We start from the raw sequence: 20,657 nt of genomic DNA, 5'->3' as shown, positions 1-20,657 counted from the left end.
CCTGTGCTGTGCCCCCTGGGCTGGGGCCTGTGCTGTGTCCCCTTGGGCTGGGGCCTGTGCTGTGTCCCCTGGGCTGGGGCCTGTGCTGTGTCCCCTGGGCTGGGGCCTGTGCTGTGTCCCCTGGGCTGGGGCCTGTGCTGTGCCCCCTGGGCTGGGGCCTGTGCTGTGCCCCCTGGGCTGGGGCCTGTGCTGTGCCCCCTGGGCTGGGGCCTGTGCTGTGCCCCCTGGGCTGGGGCCTGTGCTGTGCCCCCTGGGCTGGGGCCTGTGCTGTGCCCCCTGGGCTGGGGCCTGTGCTGTGCCCCCTGGGCTGGGGCCTGTGCTGTGCCCCCTGGGCTGGGGCCTATGCTGTGCCCCCTGGGCTGGGGCCTGTGCTGTGTCCCCTTGGGCTGGGGGCTCTGGTGTGTCCCCCTGGGCTGGGGCCTGTGCTGTGCCCCCTGGGCTGGGGCCTGTGCTGTGCCCCCTGGGCTGGGGCCTGTGCTGTGCCCCCTGGGCTGGGGCCTGTGCTGTGTCCCCTTGGGCTGGGGGCTCTGGTGTGTCCCCCTGGGCTGGGGCCTGTGCTGTGTCCCTTGGGCTGGGGGTTCTGGTGTGTCCCCCTGGGCTGTGCTGTGTCCCCTGGGCTGGGGGCTCTGGTGTGTCCCCGTGGGCTGTGCTGTGTCCCCTGGGCTGTGCTGTGTCCCCTGGGCTGTGCTGTGTCCCCTGGGCTGGGGGCTCTGGTGTGTCCCCTGGGCTGGGAGCTGCAGTGTTTCCCCTGCTGATGTTGGGCTGGGGGGCCATGGCCTGTCCCCTGGGCTGGGGCAGCAGCCTGTCCCCTGGGATGGTGGGACAGGGTCTGTGGCCTGTGCCCGGGGAGCGCTGGGGATTGCTGTGTTGTGTGCCCGGGCTGTGGGGAAGGCCGTGGTGCGTCCCTGGGGGCAGAGAGCGCAGGCGGGGGCTGCGGGGTTTGTGCAGGAGTGTGTGCCGAGCGCTGTGCCAGGCTGCAAGGGGTGGGTGTGCTGCGCTGAGCCGGGTGCGGGGGTCCCCGAGGGGCAGCGGGTCGGCGCTGCCTGGGGAGATGGTTTCTGATGTGCTGTTGCTGCAAAGAGTGTGCTTGTTCTCGCTCCCCCTCTTTCTCCTTGCCGTGGCAGCGTTTGGATGTTCGACTGCTCAGATTCGTAAGTCCTTCCTCGTGTCTAGCTGCTTTCATCATCTCCTTTACACCGCTGCGTGCTTGTCTGTTGCTTTTGGGCTGGGAACAAGCGCTTCAGCTCGCACTCACTGAAAAGTGTGTGTGTGTGTTTATACTTCAAAAATCAGCTCAGCAGTTTTAAAGTGGTGGTTGCTCTGTGCGGGCTGTGGTGGTGCTGGGCATTCGGAGCTCCCAGAAAGCGGTAACCCCGAGCTCCCCGTTCCTCGGATAGCCGCAGCATGTGGGTGCTGAAGGCAGGAGCAGCACAGGCTCCTCATGTGTGCGGGCTCCTCTTTTTTTTCTGTCCTGAGCATTGGGCTTTTCCCTTGTTTGAGACAGCTCGAGACACCAGAGCTGTTTCTAAAAGCCACGTCGTGAGGGCTGTTACTGGTGTTTTCCTGCTTAAAGATTCCCCTTGGGCCTCCCTTTAAAGAAAGCCTGTTCTCTGTTTGCAGGGGCTCGGCGCTGCTTGCTGGTCTGCAATGGCGAAGCCTCAGAGCAAGGATTCGGGACTGAAGGAGAAGTTCAGGAATCTCCTGGGGCTGGGAACATCCCGGGGAAGCTCAAAGTCGTCGGAGGGCAAGCAAACAGAGTTTATCATCACTGCGGAAATACTCAAGGTGTGGGAACTGACTGTAGTGAAGGTGGGGATGGTGCCTGGGTTCCCTGAGCCGAGAGGATCGGAAGGAGGGCTTGTGCATTCTCCTTTCTGTGTGACATTAATTCCCTCTCCCATCATGCCTTTTTGCCTTAGCTCTCAATTCATTCTCTGGGGAAAGGGATGTAAAATTCACCTACTTTGAAGTTATACCATTTTAGCTATTCAGTGTTTGAATACTTTTGAGATATTTGATAGCATGGTGATGTCTGATGTCGGCTTAGAGGGTGTTTCCTCAAAATACGTAGCTCTTTTTTTGTAGTCTGAGCTTGGCAAAGTTTGTGTGGTGGCAGTTAGCACAAGCTAGAAACTGTTTCTGTTTTCTGAAAGCCTTATGGTTTTCTGAAAATTAAAAAAAAAAAAAAAATATTCCCGTAATTGGTACAGCAAATCTGAAAACAGAATAGTTGGCACATAGGGAGGAAAACACATAAAAGGGAGGAGGAGACCAGAATCCCTCCCCGTCTGTGCTGGAGCAGCCGAGTTCTTACCTGATCGAAGGCTGGGGAGCTGAACTTAACGTCCTTCCTTCCTCTGCCCTTCTCCCATGAACTGGGTGAGCGCCACAGCCAGTGAGGTACTAACTTTTCTGAAGAAAATGAGATATTCTATCCTGGAGGTGAAAAGCTGCTTGGCTCCAAATCTGTGAAAGTTGTAGTTCTGACAAATCATTCGCTAATGGAAAAAAGCTTTTGGAGAAATTCCTGAAAAGCTCCAGCTATGACTAATGGTTAGATGATTTTGGACAAATGCACGAGTTATTTTTCAGTGGTTCATGATCCCCTTTGAGAAATGGATAAGTGTTTCTAGTAATATGAACCGTTAGCTTATTTCTACATTTCTTTCCAGGAACTGAGCATAGAATGTGGATTAAGTAATAGGATACGAGCAATCAGTCAAATCTGTGAAGTGGCAAAAACAAAAAAAATTGAAGAGGTAAGTTTCAAAGTGTTCATTGAATATTGGAAGGATGAAAATTTAAGCAACAGCTCTTAACATCATGAGAGGCTTCTACAGTTTAGACTAACTTTTAAAATTGGTAATCCCAGAAGCGGTTTGTGCTGTCCAAACCTGTAAAAGGATGGCTCACGTGCCGAGGAAGTTGGTCTTGTCCAACGTACCAACTGTGGAGCAGAGAGGCCATACCTGACGGGCTTCCTGCACTGAATGAAAGGAGAATGCTGCAGGTATTCAGGCCTGTTCAGGACAATTCACAGGAGATGATGTTAATCCTGTAGAAGAGGTGTTTGCTGGCTCCTTCTGTCTTGTTAGTAAGCAACCTCAAATTGGTTTTAAACTCATATGGAGGTGAAGGTTTCCGCACAAGTGTTCACAGTAAAGTCAGCGTGCAAATGAAGAACTTCAGTTATTGGGGTGCAAGTTGTCAGGTAGGACGGGATTTAGTGTCTCTCATGGTTCATCTGGGCTTGTGACCACGCAGGTGAGAGTGTCCCTCGGGAAAGAGAACTCCGAACATTAAACCCCTGGAGATCAGTTTGTTAACTTGCCATAATTAATGTCTGACCTGCTCAGAGATCCCAGAAGCAGCTTCACTTTCCTACTACTGCCTGTCTCCTGTGTTTGTTTCCAGCATGCGGTGGAAGCGATATGGAAAGTGGTAGCTGATATGCTCCAGCCAGAGCGCCCCGTCGAAGCCAGACATGCTGTTCTTCATCTGCTGAAGTCAATCGTTCAAGGACAGGTGAAAACAAACAAACTGTAGAAGAAACACTACACTAAAACTAGGGTTTGTGCAGACTATGAACGTGAAAAATATAGGGTGCCTCTTCTCTGCAACTTTCCGTGTTTCTTATTTTGGTTGTACCTAGTAAATGGGAAGAGGAAGTGTTTAAATTTAAGCCTTGATTTGACCTCATAGCAAAACTTTTTGTACAGCTCATAGAAAGCTTTTCTGCTTTGGGGCAATGCTGTTGAAAAAGAGGAAATACTTTGGGCTAAGTTCAGCATAGTACAGCAAATTTTATACGATCATTGCCCAGGCCTCTTAGTCCTAGCGTGCAGCTGGTTTTGATGTTTCAGCACGTCAAGTATGCGAGAAGTTCTGTACGAGGTACTTCTCTGGCCTGGCCAAGTTCTTCAGATTTCACAATGTGCTATACAAACGTAAGATTGTATCAGGCTAAGGTTCTGGTTTTCAGTATTCTGGAAAAGTAGAGGTAGATGCTTATGGAAAGAATAGGTATTGATTCTGGTTTGTGGGCTAGGTTGGTTTTATTTTTTAAATGCTGTACTGGCAGTGCTGTCAGCTGCAATTTCCTTGATTACTTTGTGTATTGGATGCTCTCTGTGTGTTTCTGGACAAAATGCGTCCAGCCCGGAGTGTTGATATGACAGATTCAGAAGACCTGAGCCGTTGTCAGTAGCCAGTTGAGTCTGGATGTATTTTCAGGAGACTTTCATAGCTTATAGGAAAAGAAAATAATTTCAAGTGTGAAGATTACTGTTATAGACCTTAATAAGGTCCAGGCCTTAACTGTCTTTCTTAGTGACACTGTTACTCCCCTCCTCTCCTCTTTCTTTTTTTTTTTTAAGGGTGAGCGATTAGGAATCCTTAGAGCCCATTTTTTTAAAGTCATTAAGGACTATCCCTCCAATGAAGACTTGCATGAACGGCTTGAAGTGTTCAAGGCTCTAACGGAGAATGGACGATACATCACCTACTTAGAAGAAGAGTTAGGTGAGTGTTGTCTCTACCCCTCTTCAATGTAGTGGGAATAAATCAAGGGGCAGGCATTCAGTGATAGCAGAAAAAGGTAGTGTTTACGCTTCAGGATAGAAAGCATCCGTAACAATTCATTTTCCTTCTTTAGCTGACTTTGTGCTACAGTGGATGGATGTTGGTTTGTCTTCAGAATTCCTTCTGGTTTTGGTGAACCTGGTGAAATTCAATAGCTGCTATCTGGAAGACTACGTAGCTGACATGGTCCAGTAAGTTGATTTTATTTTTTTTTTAACACCTGCGTGTGTATTTTCGGTAAATTACAGGCGAAAGTTGCAGATCAATATACAGATAAGTGGAATCTTTTTCATCCAATCTGGATGTTTCATTCCAGCTCATACCTGACGTTTCCGACAAATGTTTAGTGTTCAGTTCTTACGGTGTTCAGATCTGTTTTAGTTTAACTGCCTGTGCTTTCCCCATGCAACCTGGGTGCATTGCTTAGTCTCACAAAGGGTCTCTGCTCTTGTATTAGTGTAGGCATACTGAGTTGCATTTAAGTGCAACTTTAAGCTAAGTTTATAAAAGAGGTTGTAGTGTTCAGTGTCTCTAGGAGTGTTACCAACAATGCCACAGTAAGGGGAGTGATGAATAAAGTGGAATTCCAATTTACTTGTCTGTTTTGACTCTTTGTAATTTGCCTAAAATCATATTAAACGAACAGTTACAATTAAATGCTCTTTTCTGACAGCAAGATATGCCTCTTGTGTATTCAGACGTCATCATCTGTGGACATAGAGGTCAGTAACTTGAGTTGCTCTTAGTACTTCCGAGTTCTTTGAAATTCTTTGAAACTGTAACTTTTACAAACAAAATCAGATCATCAGACTCTCCTCTCAGTTTGTTCTCATCTTACAAGATAGCTAATACAATGGTGTGGAGTATTTGAAAGACATTGGATCTCATACACCAGTAGTAATTTTATTCTAAAACAAATAGAGCATTGATAAATTTGATAAGTGAATCAGTTTTTCAACAGTGCTTTTTATGGTTTACTTTCCATCTTGCAACGATTTAAAAAAAAAAAAAAAAGACATATCTGTATCCCTTTTGACTTCCTGAAAGTTTCCTGTTCTGCCAGGTTAGGCTTTGACCTACTTTATTCCTACAGAATTGTATAATAATTTTGTCTTTCTCTTTCCCAAAGATTTCCTTGCAAGTCCTAGATGCAGTTGTTTGCTATAACTGCCTGCCGTCAGAGAACCTGCCAGTGTTTATCATCACTTTGTGTCGTACCATCAATGTGAAGGAGCTCTGCGAGCCGTGCTGGAAGGTCAGGACTTTCTTGTAGTTTTGTTTTTTAATGAGTTCACTGTTTTGGCCTTAAAGATGGAGTGTCAGTTATGTCTGTGCACACCTACCATAAATTTCAAGTTGGTTATAAGAGTAAATTAAAATTTGTTTCAAGTATTAAGAGATCAGCACATTGTTAGTGTAGGTCCTGTCATGTCCATGGGATTTACCCGTGGTTTCCTCTCAGCTGAAGTGACAGGCTTCTGGCGTGGCATGGAAGTGGCTGGACACATTTACTTACCATAAGCGGGCACGATTGGCCGGCTACCTGCATGTTTAGGCAAATGAGTGTTTTAACAATGGGGTATTTAAGTGTTCTCTTTGAATTTGCAGCTTATGCGCAACCTTTTGGGAACTCACTTGGGACACAGTGCCATCTACAACATGTGCAGGATCATGGAAGACAGGTAAAGAGGGTGTATCTAATGAAACCCGAGGAATTCAGTAGAGGTTCCATTGAGATAGACAGGGAGTCACTGACCTCGTTAGGACAAGCTGAAGGTTCTGATGCTTAGAAATGCGTTCTCTTCCTAGTTATGCTGCTGAAGTGCTCATTTTTTCTTTTCTGAATTTAATTTTCCTTTGTTGAAAGTTTTACGAAATTATTTTCTGCTTTTAATGTTTGTATATTGCTGTGCAAGGCTCTGATGTATAACAGCTGGGAGTTCCTCTTGTGGCAGTGTGTACTCCTACTGACTCTTATACGCGAAAATAATTGTAGCATGGCCTAAGACTTTCCTTCCATCCGTTCTTAGAGCTTACATGGTGGATGCAGCGCTGCTGAGAGGAGCTGTGTTCTTTGTTGGGATGGCTCTGTGGGGTGCTCATCGCCTCAATTCACTCAAGAATTCGCCAACGTCAGTGCTGCCTTCATTCCTCAAGGTAGGATGGAGCGCTGGGGGAACTTTTTAATCGGGTATACATCTGGACCTGTACACATGTGAAACATAAATGTGGTCCCCTACACCAAAGAGATCTTTGTATGCCTGAAAGACAGGAGACGGCAATTGGGTATGGGATGAATTGTGGGGAAACAGTAAAACAACAAAGGATTTAAGTTTGAAACAGAGGCCTCCTTCTGGAATATCTTTGTTGGCCAGAAAAGCAAAGTCAATTCTTTTTGTCAATTATCTACAGTTTGGGTACTTTAGCTTAAAAAATAAAAACAAAGCAAAAACTTTCACTCTTTCTGGTGTGTGGTACAAAAAGTGAGGGACAGTGTCTTCAGGGACAGCCTCTGAGCTCTCTTAAAATTTTCTCATCCAAGTGCACCAAACAGGAGTTACTAGCTTTAACGTCATGTCTGCTCTGTAAGGTGGGACTGTATCTGACATCAGATCTACAGCCGTTTGCAAGAACGCATAACTGCGCTTTATGGTTCTGAAATGGTTCTTTGCTTTGACCTTTGTGTGCATAGACTTGAATATATTAATCTCAGACCTTCAGGCTGAGTTCCTAATTAGTAAGGCGTGTTTCATTTGAGTTTAAGAGTGTTTCTGATCACTGCTTTCCAACTGTTAACTGACTGAAACGCTTTGCATTCCAGGCCATGACATGTGCCAATGCAGTCGTGTCCTATGAGATAGTTCTGTCCATAACTCGTCTGATAAAGAAGTATGGGAAGGAGCTGCAAGCTGTAACGTGGGATATCCTTTTGGACATCATGGAGCGGTTGCTGCAACAGCTGCAGGTAACTGTTGAGCCTGTCTTAATGTGCTTTCAGTCAAAAGACCTTGCCATAAATATTTTTGCAAATTGATCTCCTGCTTGTACACTGAAGTGAACTTTGAAGCTGACTGAAGGGTTAGCCTAGTTCTCTATACTGTGCTTTTCAACCAAGTTTGTATTTAAAAGTTACCACTTTCTGGTAAGGTAGAAGGCTTTTAGGAATGTTGTTGTCTCTGTTTCAGAGTCTGGAGAGCCAAGAACTTAAGTCCATTGTACATGATCTTTTGACTACAGTAGAAGAACTCTGTGACCAGAATGAGTTCCATGGCTCTGAAGAGAGATTTTTTGAGCTGGTGGAAAGATGTGCTGATCAGAGACCAGTAAGACTTTTCTTATTATTGTTGTCTTTTGTTGCCAGTTGAATCAGTTTTGTTACTCAGTACAGTTGAAATTTGGGAGTTCTAAAATAGCAAGTGGTCAGAAAATCTCAGCAAGTACTTATAGATCCTTATTCTCGGGGTGCGGGTCGGGGGAGTGTATAAATTATTTTGGCTTATACACTAAAAAAGAATTTCTTGATCTTTCTGTGAAAGGAATCATCTGTTTTAAACTTGATAACATACAGAGCTCAATCCATTCACCCTGCCAAAGATGGCTGGATTCACAACCTGCAGATGTTAATGGAGAGATTCTTCAGGTATGAAATGATAACTTTGTGAATACAAGGCACTTTCAAATGTTTTTTGCCACCTTTTCGTGTTAGATAATGTTGTTTCCTGAAGTCCTAATGTTAGTAAATGACTACTAAGAGGTATGGTGGTTCCAGGGCACAGTACATGAAAGGATTTTGTTTAACAGAAGAAAAACTTTCCACTGACTTATTTGTGCTTCTATTTTTTTGTTATTTATTCCCATTGGATGGTGCTATTGCAGTTAGCTTAGGCAGCTTTGTGTTCCACTCCACAACACTTTGTAGTTCTGACACTAAACAAGACTTTCCTGTTAAGCATCAGGATTGCATATGGTTATCCAGTATTAAAGATACCTGGTTTTGAATTGGCACTCCTAAAAGTATTCTTGTGCTCTCAAATATCAACATACAGCAACAACAAACTTCTGTCTCATCTGAGAAATGCTGCCAAAGAGCAACTCTTCCTCGGTCCTGTATGTTTGGTGTTAAATTTGCTCACCAGAGCACTTGTTCTTCTGACATGTGCTTCCTAGTTTGGATTGGAAATGGGAAAACGGCAGTTACAGGTCTCCAGAAGTAGGTGAAGCTGAATTGGGATTCCTGTTTCAAATTGTTCTTGAATCTGATTTCATTGTAGAGACATTAATTAAGCTCAGCTAATCTCTAACAGTTATTGTTCTAACTCTTAAGAAATGTCTTAGTTTAGTTTATTTTAACTTTCCTTTTGTTCTCCCCCACTTCCCTAAATATCAGCAACTTTGTTTTATTCATCTTGAATTTGCTCTTCCCATTTTAGGAACGAAAGTCGTAGTGCTGTTCGTATTAAAGTTCTGGATGTCTTGTCCTTTGTGCTGAGTATTAACAGACAGTTCTACGAGGTGTGTATCTGTTTCTGATGATCACGTGTGAGATCTTAAGTGGGTGGGAAGGGCTTTGGTGAGGCATGTTTTATGGCGTGCTTCGGGTTGTTCCTGCCACTGGGGAATGCACAGACCTGTGCTTTAAATGTTGCACACAATAGACATGTTTTAGGATGCTGGTAGGAGGACTTGCCTTTTAATTGTCCTTAGTTGGATACAGGTCTGTGCAACTTGCAGTGGGAGCTGCTGTGTTTTGAGGACATACCTGGTCGTGCATTTGCTTCCCTGTTTCAAGGTCATCAGTTCCATATATGTTTTGTTTTGGAAGGAAGGAAAGTCAATGTGAGAGACACAGAGTTTATTTAAAAGCTTTGTTAAAAGATGGCATCTGGACATAATCTGATGTGAGCAGATTGACTTGTCTTGGTGCTTGCAGTTTAATTGCAATCCAAGATGGAAGCTCTCGAGAGAGGAGTTGTAGAAGAGTTATGGGGATGTCTTCAGCTCCTTGGAATATACCGAGTGTCAGAGGACAGGAGGGGGCAGAGATGCTTCTTGGATTTGTGAAAACATGATGCTATTGCATGTTTCCTCTCTGTCAAAAAAACGAGCCCTAGAAATCCTGTGCCAGCAGTCTGTTTGAGCCTGGGCTGTCAAGTCTGTAGGACAGACAAAAACCGAAGCATTGAATCCAAGTTCAACAAAAGTCATGAATATTTGGGGGTATGGCATATAGAAATACTTAATTGGATGCAAGAGGAAAGATCAAGGAACCGAACAGTTAGTTGAGAAACAAGCCTGACAGCAGAATATCAGTGTTCTTTTGTTTGTAATTATTTATCTCTTTAACATGCTGATTGAACAACTGACAGCAAAATGTCAAGGCTAATTAAGGTCTGCCCTGTTGCAGGAAGAGCTGATAAACTTGGTTGTGATCTCTCAGCTGGCTCACATTCCAGAGGATAAAGACCATCAAGTCCGAAAACTGGCCACTCAGCTACTCGTAGACCTGGCTGAAGGCTGCAACACACATCACTTCAACAGCTTGCTTGATATCATAGAAAAGGTGAGGCAGAGTTTGGTCAACTGCCAGCAGCATCACTGCATCTTCTGTCAGATCCTTTTACTGTGACTGGGGAGACTAACCCGTGGCTGTTACCAGTTGCGTGGTTCAGCAGGATATTGTACAACTGCTGGGTTTCGGAGGGTGCAAGTCTGAAGTGCAGAGCGGAAGGCAGCTGTAGAAACCCTATCAGTGCACATCCAAGCTACCTGGCAGGGCTTGCAGAATTTCCAGCAAGGATGACTTGCTGGAAAGTAGTCTTTCCTGACCTTCCAGGATGGAAATAATGAAAGGATGTGTTGCAGATTTAAATCAAGTATTGCTTTTCTTTTTGAAAGGTGGCTGCACATTCTCTCTCATCTCCTTCTGAGCTGGAGGAGAGAGACTTGCTATCGTATTCAGCTTCGTTGGAGGATGTCAAGACAGCAGTTCTTGGACTCCTGATAATTCTTCAGGTAAATGGTGCAGAGCATTAAACACGTCTTCTTCAAAATTGTCTTCTGCTGGACGTGGCTTTTTAGATAACCATTCTCCCACTATTAAATATTCTGACTTTTGTTTTATCCACTTGATATTTTAACTCTTGTTTTGGTCATTCCTTTTGCTTTTGGGTACTGTATGATTGTTTGCAATTTAAAAAATTTTCTTAATTTCCATTGTACAAAGAATATGAGCACGTTTTCATGTGTGGAGGGCAGATGTGTTCATAAACTAGCAGAAGGAGAGTGGTTCATAACCCTGAATAGATCCGTTTGGGCAGTGTGTCCTGAGATGTGGTGAAGCAGTTGTGCACAGCTGGTTATTCCAGCCAGCACCCTTCTGGCGCCAAGCAGAGTTGCTCTGGAGTCTTTGCAGAGGTTCTGTCCGGAGCCATCTCTTAGTCTTGCTTTCAGGAGCAAGTTTCTGCTGTGTTTTTCTTGAATTCTCAGTGCAGATACACATTTCTAAATAACAAGCGTCAGTCTGCCTTTTGGTTTGTATTTATGTTCCTCTGTAGACAAAACTCTACAGCTTACCCTCCAGCCATGCCATGCGGGTGTACGAGATGCTGATTCACCACGTCCAGCGCCATTACATGTATGCGTACAGCCTTCCTGTGGCTAGCAGCATCAGAATGCAGGTACGAGCAGCAACCTGTGCTTTCAGGTCGAGAGCTGCATGCTGTCTTTGGAATTCTTGGGGGGCAGGTGGGGAACATGTGCTCTAGAGCTTGCCAGAAGTAGAATTAAATGTTTCTTGGCTAAAGGAGTTATGTATATGTCCTGTAACACCAGAAGTGGTGCCTCCTACAGAAGCAGCCACAGCATCTATTAAAAATCCCTCTGTCCTTGTGAGGTGGGAGGGTATTCCTCTGGCTTGGGTTTTGAGTGATTCCAGTGTCTTTTCTGTTACAGGTATTTGATTTCCTGCTGATGCTTCGAGCTGACTCCCTCCACCGTCTTGGCCTTTCCAACAAGGATGGAGCAGTGAGGTTCAGCCCTTACTGTCTCTGTGATTTTGTGTAGGTTTCTTACTGCATTAAGTAAAAGCTGTTTTCCAAACTACTTGGTATTTTTGCACAAGCTTAATGGTCCATCAGTAGCAATCTGCAGTTTTTCTGAATCTTCCAAATCCTGATGAATCAGCTGCTATCAGTCTATAGTTACAGCCTAGGACTGTCTCAACTAGTAACTCACTGGTGAATTGTTCTTACAAATCACTTACCTGTAGAGCTCTCCATCTCAGACATGAAATTTCTGTTCTTGCTCAGAAAGCTTCACAAAAACATTTGCAATTTCCCGCCTGAAACCTGTTTTCACATTGAGGTTTAATGCAATGATTTGTACAAATCTGACTATTATTAATTTTATAGCTTGGTCTGAAATTCTTTGTGTAACATGCCCCAAAAGATATCTTTCTAAAATTGCTAGGAGCCTGCATAGAAGAATCATTAACCTGACCAAACTGACTCATTGCTGCCCGCCTGCTGGGCGATCCTGTGTTTTTTAATTGAAAATGCAATTTGTATTGCTGTTTGGTCATTAAACTGGCTACCAAATAGGCTAGCACTGTAGGTCACATGAATAGAAAAACATATGTTTTTCTCCCTTTCTGTGTTGCAGAGAAGCAGAGAAGAGGGCTTCTGAGAAAAAACCTGCTGGTACGCTCTCTCCGCCTTCAGGAAGCCCCAGTGTGCCTTCCCAGAACGCCACCGTTCGTATAGGGCATCTGCCCTACTCAATGGTCTTCGGTGTCCTTCTCCAGTGTTTGAAGCAAGTATGTCCTCTCTTAATGACAAATATCTCGAATGTGTCAAATCTTCATGTCAAATATGTCCACTCAAACCAGCTAGCTAGAGAATTCTATCCTAGAGTATGCAAACAGTGTCTGAAAAGCAATATGTAAATCCTCCTTCCTGGGGAGAATCTGTGCAATTGTGCAGCTTTACAACCACCAGTGGGAGCACTGGTTTGGCTCTTCAGACACTAAGCAAGGCTTTCATGGCACTCTGCTTCAGAGCAGACAAAGGCAAAAAATGTGTTTGTTAAACAAAGATTACGTGAGTCATCCTGTTTCTGAAAGGGCCTTTGAAACTAAAACCCTCCTAGTGCAAGTTTTTGAAGTATTTTGAGAATTGATAAATGTTTCAGTTGCTAATAAGCTGTAAATATAAATTGTTCCTCAGTGTTGTGTCAGACATAGTTATGTGCTGAGGGGTTGTCTTGCTCTGGAAGTTAATTTGTGCTGGTGGTTAGGAGAATTGAATTCTGGCTCTGTCTTTTTGAGCTCAGTCAGATCTGGATACAAGTTATCTTCCAGTCTGCGGTGCCAATATTGCACCTAGAGCTGAATGACAGACAGGAAGGAACTTGTGACAGCTAAATGCCACTTCTTTTTATGTAGTTACCATGGCAAGACATACATCTGCCTAGGAAATGGCACGTTGTCTGAAATCTGATTGGTCTTACTTTCAGTCTGAACTGAAATTGTACAAAAATTTTCCACCTTCACTTTTTCTTTCTTTCCAGGAGACAGACTGGAAGGTGTTGAAGTTGGTCCTCAACAAATTACCTGAATCCCTCCGCTATAAAGTGCTGTTTTTAACTTCTCCTTGTAACATAGACCTCCTGGCCTCTGCCCTGAGCTACATGGTAATGCCTACCACCCGACTGATGTATGATCACCAGATCCTTAGTTTGCTGGAGAGCTCGTTGTGGGGGTTTTTTGAGGGCTGTTTTTTTTGTTTTTCTTCAGTCTATTATTTTGAAGGTTAGCATCCTGGTTGTCAATCCTCACTTACCTTCCCTGTTTGTGAGGGTTGTTTTAGGTACAGAAGTAGGTAATAATGAGTGTGTGTATGTATACGTGTGAAAAGGGAGCGATGGGCAGTGCCTGTCTGCTGCCTTTTAGAGAGTATGTTTAGTGTGAGGTGTTCTAACTCGCTGTGTGATGTGTCAGCTCACAGACAAGAAGACTACCGACAGGCTCCATAGCACCCCAGAAGGCTTTTCTCGCACTGATTTGCATCTGGCTGTAGTCCCAGTGCTGACGGCGTTAATATCCTATCATAATTACCTGGACAAAGCAAAACAGGTATGGGGAAAGGAAGAGGGTGTAGGGGGATGGGGCCTGTGCCTGTAGAGCAGAGCATTTTCTCATAGTAGCTGCTTAGGAGACTTACGTGCAAGGTAGCACTGCACTTTTCTGTTACAAAAAGCTGCATCTGCTCTATCTGGGGTGCTGTCAGGTCAGTTGGATTCAGTGTTCACCATCCATACTTGTCCCCCCTTGCAGGTTGGTAAGTAACTTTACCCTCTGCTGGGAGACCCTGATAAACAGAAAAATTCTGTTTAATCAGAAACTTAAATAATAATTTCTAAAATGTCTACTTGATTAAAGTCCTATCATAAGATTTTGGCCTAGAATACAGGCAACGTTATTTAGGGTTCTGTGTTAGTGCATTTTGGATAAGAATTCATGTGTGTCATACGGGCCGTACAGTAGCGGTACGCTGCAGGCTATTCTGAAATGCTGACTGAAGTCAGGAGATGGTACATCAGGTTTTCTCTTGCCCCATGTTATGACTTTTTTTTTTTCTTTTTTTACTCTTCCAGCGTGAAATAGTGTATTGCCTGGAACATGGTCTTATTTATCGCTGTGCGAACCAGTGCGTGGTGGCACTCTCTGTCTGTAGTGTCGAGATGCCCGATATCATCATAAAGGCACTTCCCGTCTTAATAGTCAAACTAACCCACATTTCCGCTACAGCCAATATGGCAATCCCCCTCTTAGAATTCCTTTCAAGTAAGTTGTCGTGTTCTTCTACTTTTGATCTTTTATAGCCGTAAATGTATTATTTGTGCTGAATAGGGGTATTTTGATTGTTAGTCGTACGGAATGCATTCTAAGGGTTTTTTGGATTTTGGGGATGCCCTTGTACCATCCTTGAGATACAAATGTTCGATCATCTCTTGTTTGTTACTGATTTTCTATTTAAAGCACTTGCACATGCTGCAGAATGAGACATGCTTTGTGTAGTGCAGCCATACAGCGATGGGAAATACGAAGCTGCTTTCTCCACCTCGCTACTTATATTTTAAATAGCATGAAATTACACCGTGATGTTAACTTCCATGCCAGCTGATGATATAGAAGAAACAAAATAATTGAAATTAAACTGAATTCTGGTATTGAATAGTTTATGGTCAGACCTCACCTGTGCTGGTTTTCTTCTTGAACTGTTCTAGCTCTAGCAAGGCTGCCTCACCTCTACAGGAATTTTGCAGCAGAGCAGTATGCCAGTGTGTTCGCCATCTCCCTACCGTACACAAACCCTTCCAAGTAAGTTCATACCCAGTGTGCTTCTTCCTCTTCCTCATCTGTAAAATGAAGAAAATTAGGGTTTGTTTTTTTTTTTTTTCCTACTTGGGTCAAGGTTATTTATGGGATATTGCTTGTTCTGGTATCTACAAGCATTTTCTGGAAAAGAGACATATTCACCTTGGACAAAGTATCTATTTTTCTTAAACAGAGGTGTGAGGTTTTTCTCCTTATAGTAGGGTACAGGAACTGTTCTGTTTCTTGGATTGCAAAGTTCTTCTGTTCAGTTCCGGGATGGCATGGTAGTGCAGCATTAAACTCTGGAGACCTTTCTGCTGTTCTAGGTTTAACCAGTATATTGTCTGCCTGGCCCATCATGTGATAGCTATGTGGTTCATTCGCTGTCGCCTTCCCTTCCGAAAAGACTTCGTCCCCTATATTACAAAGGTAATGGACACTACTGAATCAAACAGTACGTAACTTAAAAACTGATTTGAGAAGTTTAAAGGTTCTGTTTGAAGCTAGAAAAATTCTACTTTTCTTGTCAATATCTCTTTCAAAACTGACTGAGTTCTTGTGCATTTGCCCATGATTGCAGTCCTTCAGCCATTCAGGCTGTTTCCTGTTTGTCTCAACCGGCAGGGTTTGCGCTCCAATGTCCTCCTTTCCTTTGATGACACACCTGAGAAGGACAGTTTCAGGGCTCGCAGTACAAGCCTGAATGAGAGGCCAAAAAGGTAAATTGTATTTGACTCCAGCAGGGTCTTGTGTTCCCTGTTATAGTGCTCACACCCTTCTCTGTGTTTTTCCTGAAGGAGGCTGGGTCTAGTTATCCAAAATCTGACCGTGCATTTAAGCAAGCAAAGTAAACCTCTTTAGGTCAGAGGATTGCTAAAAGACAAAATTAGGTTGGTAAGTAGCTGGAGTTAAACTAAGCTGACAGTCTGATAGTACATACGGGGGCATCACTGGCTGTTCTGTAAGCCTTTGCAGTGAAGTGTGGGGCTTTTTGTGTTAATTTTTGGAAAATCGACAATTCTTTCAGGTTGATGTGTGTCAGTACAGTGCTACCAGAGTAATAGAGAAGGGTAAAACCAGAAGTAATAGAATATCGTGCTCGTACTGATAGTGTTAACTCCTTTTGATAATTGATCTGTAACGACTATTTAAATGATTGCCAGATAATCTGTTGTGATTAGCAGCCTGTATACATTGAGAGCACCAATGCTGTGTTTTTCCATGGTGTTACCTGTCAGTCAGTGCACTGGGTGGCAGACAGCTGCCTTCTGCGTATCTGGATGTCCTGATCCTTTTCTTTCTTTTTTTTTTTTTTTTTAATCTTGAAGTCATTATGTCAGTTTTAGGCAAAGCCTAATGTCTTTAGAAGTCAAAGCATACCTTGCCAGCAGTCTTTCAAAGTAACATTTGCTGGGATAGGAAAATATTCCTTGGAGGGCGTTCAGGGTTTCTCTAACGTCCTTGGACCTGCAGGGCTTACCTAAACTGGTTCACTTGACTTGCTTCAGTGTTAATGTGCAGTCAGCATACAGCGGCATTTGAACCCTGGGGAAAGTGCCTCTACTCTAACTGCAAGGCTCAACGAGTATCTTGCAATGAAGAAACACCATGCCTGCCCTAACGCTGTAGCTGTAAACCCTGTTTTGTGTTTCATCTCTCCCATCTCCTCCTCTTTCATTCAGAAACTTGGAAGAGAAGCCTTTTGACACTTGTCTCTCAAATTAGAATTTCAACTAATCTTTTTTTTTTTTTTTTTTTTCAAAAACCTGTTAAATTCTACCAGGTTGGAATACTACTGTAACAAAAGGCTTTTGCTAACGCTGCTGGATCACTTTCTGCAGAAATCTGTGCTAAGGAGCGTGGGCTGTATTCAGGCAGCACGCTGAAAACACCAGAATGGCAGGATGCCGCTGCCTCTGAGGCTGCCTGAGCTGGGATTCTGGCCAACTGAGAGAGGAGCTTTGAGCAGATATCTGTTTCCTTGCTTGAGAAGCTTGTGTGCTGGGTTTTTGCTCCTTAAGCCCAAAGAATAAGCATTTCTGTGCCCTAGCTGAGGTGCTGGATGTGCCAGGAAACCCAGATTGCTGAATGGCGTGGTGTTGGTGTAGGTGATTGTCTCGGAGGACAGGCCTGTGCTCTCTGCAGTCACCATCTGGCCATTTTGTGGCCAAAAATGAGCTGTCAGAGATCATTGGGCGGAGAAGGACAAGGAAATTCTGATCCTTCCAGGTGGCTATCTGACATGTAATAATTCACTCAAAGGAGGATTGCAAATAAATCGTGTTTGGAAAGAGCCAGAAGGGTTAAATTAGCATCTGCATTTTATATATGGGGATGTGAACTGCCGGACCAACTGTTATGTCCAAATTAGTACTCAGCCAGCCATGCATCTCAGCTGTGACTAATTAAGGTATCCCCAAGATGTTAATTGCTGTCATCTCCCACATGTGGTTGGCACCTGACAGTGTGAAGGCTTATCTTCCTTTCTGTTCCAGCTGAAAGGCAGGTGGGTTACCCCAAGCCACCTGGAATAAGCTAGCTTGTTTGGCAGAAAAGCACCGCGCAGTCAGCAGCAGCTCGGAGGATGTTTGTCGTCTTGCCCTTCTGTCTGTGCAGTGTGAGAAGGAGCAGTCTCGCGTAGAGGGGCAGAGTCTCCCCCGTGTTGTGAGCTGAGCTAAGGGCACCTCTGGCTGGCCCTGGGTGTTTTTGTGATGCAGGGTAGGAGCTCACGTTGGCTGAGGTGTTCCTGTGTCTCTTAGAAAAATGTGCTGCTACCTGGCATTGGTAAAGCATTTTAGGGTCTGGTCTGTGTGGAAGTAGTCAGGGCTTTAGCTGTGCTGAAGTGGTGAGCTGGGGCAACACAAGAGGTGGCTGAACTGCACAGAACTTCTCAGACTTGAGAAATTTGTGCCAAATTAGCATTCAGGTGCTCTTGCCTTTGTTCAACAGCGCAGTATTCCAACTACCATTTCAATCAGTTTTTTGTTTTAACTTGTACTAATTTCATTTGTTTTGTAGCACGTTTAAAATCTTGTTTTCAAAATGTGGTTTGTCTTTTTAATGCTTTTAGCTCTGCTTGTTTGTACGTTTTAATTTTTGTTTTCCTTTTTTGGCATTTGTTTTATTTTACATCACCCTCCGGGATCCCCCAATATTGACCCTGTGACCTGTGACCTTTCAACCTACATCCCTACAATGATTTCCTCCCTTCCTGTGACCTCTTTTGGGGCTTGGTGCTTCTCCACCTAGTAGTTTAAGACTAGCCAAAAATGCAAAGCAAGGCTTGAATAACTCTCCTCCAGTGAAAGAGCTGAAAGAATCCTCTGCAGTTGATGCCTTCCGATCCCGCAGCATCAGTGTGTCTGAACATGTGGTCCGCAGGTAGAGGCACTTTAAATGGGGAAAATCCAAGAGCACCTCGGCGCTTGGAAGTTTTACTGCAAGGGTGGGTGGAAGCAGGGTGGGTTTGCATGCGGGATGCTTGCATGACTTCGTTACGCAATAAAAAACTGGCCTTAGCCACAGTCAGGCTTTTGGGAAAGTATCATGGCTATCCCATGGCTTCCCAACGCCGGCTGTTGGGTTGTCACATCACACCCTGTGTTGTGTGTGGTTACTTAGCCCTGTTCTCTGATGCTTTAGCAACAAAAATTTCTGTTTTCAAAGTAAAGATGGTGAAGGAGGAAAACAAACAAAAAACACATTAAAAAAAAAAAAAAAGGGAAAAAGGTTGCATTCTGTGCAAGTGAGAGTCCATTTAAAACTCCCTAAAATTCAGCCTTCGAAGCAGTGCCTCGCCCCAGGAGAGGCTTTTGGTACTCCACAAACTTAAGTGCAGACCCTCTTCCCACGCTGTGAGGAGTAGTTCTGGCCCCAGCTTGGGATTTGGTCTTTGAGGCGAAGGGAGCTGGCGGAAGTATTCTGGCCTAAAGTACGATACTGTCAAAACCTTAATTTGTCTTTCCATAGAGCAGTGAAAAGCTAAATGTATGCCTAGCCTATATGAAGCTGTTGCTTTCACGACTAAAGACGACAAGTTTTGATCTCAGACATTGATTTACTGACAGGAAACAATTTATGCTAGCTTTTAAAGTGTATTTCCGGATCCCTTCCCGCGAGTGTGAAACTGCTGTCTATAACACGCTGGTTTAAAATCTGAGCCTGAAGATTTGTGCCTTAACCTGAAGGATTGCTGTCAGTGGAACTTTGTTTTCTGAGCTGTTATTTTTAGCTGTAACTAGGTGGTATTTGGGGGAAAGACAGAAGTGACTGAATTGTGAATACAGGTCTGGCACTTGGTTCTCTGGTATCCCCGTTAATCTGTTAGGTGATTTTCTTCTCATGTATTTATGTGTAAAGGGTAGCAATTAAAACTTCAGATAATTACCCTTAATGCTGCCAAAGAACTTGGCACGTCATAAAAGATTTGGCTGTAGCTCAGCTTAGATTGTCTTACAATGGCATAAGGAGTCGTCTTGATAAAATATTTCAATCCAACCTGTTACTGCAGTTGTTTTAAATCGCATTGCTAACTTGGCTGATTTGAAGGCAGAGTTGCTCTCTATTCTTGTGTCAATTTCCCGTGCAGAGTGCAATTTTTTTCTATTTCAAGTTAAGTTAGGTTTCACGTTGGTGTTGAATTTGGAGGAGACAAATCAATACATAAAAGGGATGCAAGAGAGAAAAAAAGTAAACCACAGGATTATAAAATTAAGTCTAGAGTGCCCCAATTTATAATGGCTCATGGGCAACATGTTGCCTGGGAAACTGCAGGTCATGGGACGCTTGCCCTCACTATAGATTCACGAACGCATGGGGCTGCCACTCGCTATTTGCTTGGTGCACTTGCCCATGGGCCACTCAACATCAGAGAGCACTGGCCTGACCAGCCAGCTGACGGACGTTTAAGCGTTTCTCAGTCTCTCAAGACAAAGTACGCTTTCTGCAGTGACAATCTACAAAGCACAACATGAGGCCACCTCTCTGATCTGGCAAACGCATGTGTCGCAGGTTGTTCTGCATCACCCTCTTTCTGGTGACAGGATTGAGCATTTTGCAATGCGATCTGTCAGTTGGAAACGTTCTTTTCTAGTCGGATACAAACGTCCATCACTAGTTCAAGCCTGGGCTCTGCAGATGAAAATTCAATGGCTCAGGCTGATGACAACTTAAAAAATCTCCACCTGGAACTCACTGAGACCTGTCTGGATATGATGGCGCGATATGTCTTTTCAAACTTCACCGCTGTGCCTAAGAGGTAGGAGTCAGTCGGTGACTGTGGGAGAGAGGGTTTTGTCTGAGGTTCGTATTTCGCTTTATTAGTGGAAAATTACCGTGACACATTTGAGATTCTGGCAGGCCCACGCTCTGCAGCCGTTCCTCACAGATAAAATCTGGCTTGGCTAAATATGCGGTTAGATGAGAGAAGTCCATTGGAGCCAAGCAGCCTTTGTTCTGCCTTGAATGGTCCAGAAGGAGATGCCTTGAAGGCATGCTGTCCGTGAGCAGTGCTTTGCTCCGTGTCCTTGCTGGATAATCGCAGTCTTCGCTGCAGAACTGAGTGCCATATCAGCTGCCTTCAAATGGAGAGCATTTATGTTTCTCGTTAGCCCTTCCCAGGAGAAGACACATAGCTCAGACAAGGCTCGTTCCCTTCTGCTCTGTGATATGTGTCCAGTAGTACTACTCTCAGTTGATATTA

At 44.3% G+C, this 20,657-nt stretch overlaps 1 protein-coding gene across 7 annotated transcripts in view; it reads left to right on the top strand.

The window, feature by feature from the left end:
- The first annotated feature begins 1,133 nt into the window (after window positions 1-1,133).
- Window positions 1,134-20,657, top strand: part of TSC2 (TSC complex subunit 2) — a 32,824-nt gene continuing 13,300 nt past the window's right edge. For 2 of the 7 annotated variants that reach the window (XM_086759317.1, XM_086759315.1), the window contains exons 1-26: window positions 1,621-1,785; window positions 2,673-2,759; window positions 3,415-3,525; window positions 4,377-4,521; window positions 4,655-4,772; window positions 5,255-5,303; window positions 5,711-5,836; window positions 6,190-6,263; window positions 6,612-6,738; window positions 7,403-7,546; window positions 7,767-7,904; window positions 8,118-8,221; window positions 9,012-9,093; window positions 9,986-10,141; window positions 10,477-10,593; window positions 11,136-11,258; window positions 11,533-11,639; window positions 12,241-12,394; window positions 13,147-13,269; window positions 13,577-13,711; window positions 14,233-14,422; window positions 14,866-14,959; window positions 15,283-15,385; window positions 15,581-15,675; window positions 18,209-18,337; window positions 20,049-20,213. In XM_086759317.1, coding sequence (XP_086615443.1) covers window positions 1,648-1,785; window positions 2,673-2,759; window positions 3,415-3,525; window positions 4,377-4,521; window positions 4,655-4,772; window positions 5,255-5,303; window positions 5,711-5,836; window positions 6,190-6,263; window positions 6,612-6,738; window positions 7,403-7,546; window positions 7,767-7,904; window positions 8,118-8,221; window positions 9,012-9,093; window positions 9,986-10,141; window positions 10,477-10,593; window positions 11,136-11,258; window positions 11,533-11,639; window positions 12,241-12,394; window positions 13,147-13,269; window positions 13,577-13,711; window positions 14,233-14,422; window positions 14,866-14,959; window positions 15,283-15,385; window positions 15,581-15,675; window positions 18,209-18,337; window positions 20,049-20,213 — 3,134 coding nt within the window. In that variant the 5' untranslated portion in view covers window positions 1,621-1,647. Of the gene's footprint in view, window positions 1,152-1,620; window positions 1,786-2,672; window positions 2,760-3,414; window positions 3,526-4,376; window positions 4,522-4,654; window positions 4,773-5,254; window positions 5,304-5,710; window positions 5,837-6,189; window positions 6,264-6,611; window positions 6,739-7,402; window positions 7,547-7,766; window positions 7,905-8,117; window positions 8,222-9,011; window positions 9,094-9,985; window positions 10,142-10,476; window positions 10,594-11,135; window positions 11,259-11,532; window positions 11,640-12,240; window positions 12,395-13,146; window positions 13,270-13,576; window positions 13,712-14,232; window positions 14,423-14,865; window positions 14,960-15,282; window positions 15,386-15,580; window positions 15,676-18,205; window positions 18,338-20,048; window positions 20,214-20,657 lie in introns of those variants that run through there. The other 5 variants (XM_086759316.1, XM_086759314.1, XM_086759319.1 and 2 more) reach the window with 3 other exon arrangements.

This window comes from Chlamydotis macqueenii, chromosome 15 (assembly GCF_036417535.1).
Source record: "Chlamydotis macqueenii isolate bChlMac1 chromosome 15, bChlMac1.mat, whole genome shotgun sequence".
In the NCBI taxonomy this organism is placed as follows: domain Eukaryota; kingdom Metazoa; phylum Chordata; class Aves; order Otidiformes; family Otididae; genus Chlamydotis; species Chlamydotis macqueenii.
This window is presented reverse-complemented; position numbering and strand designations above follow the sequence as displayed.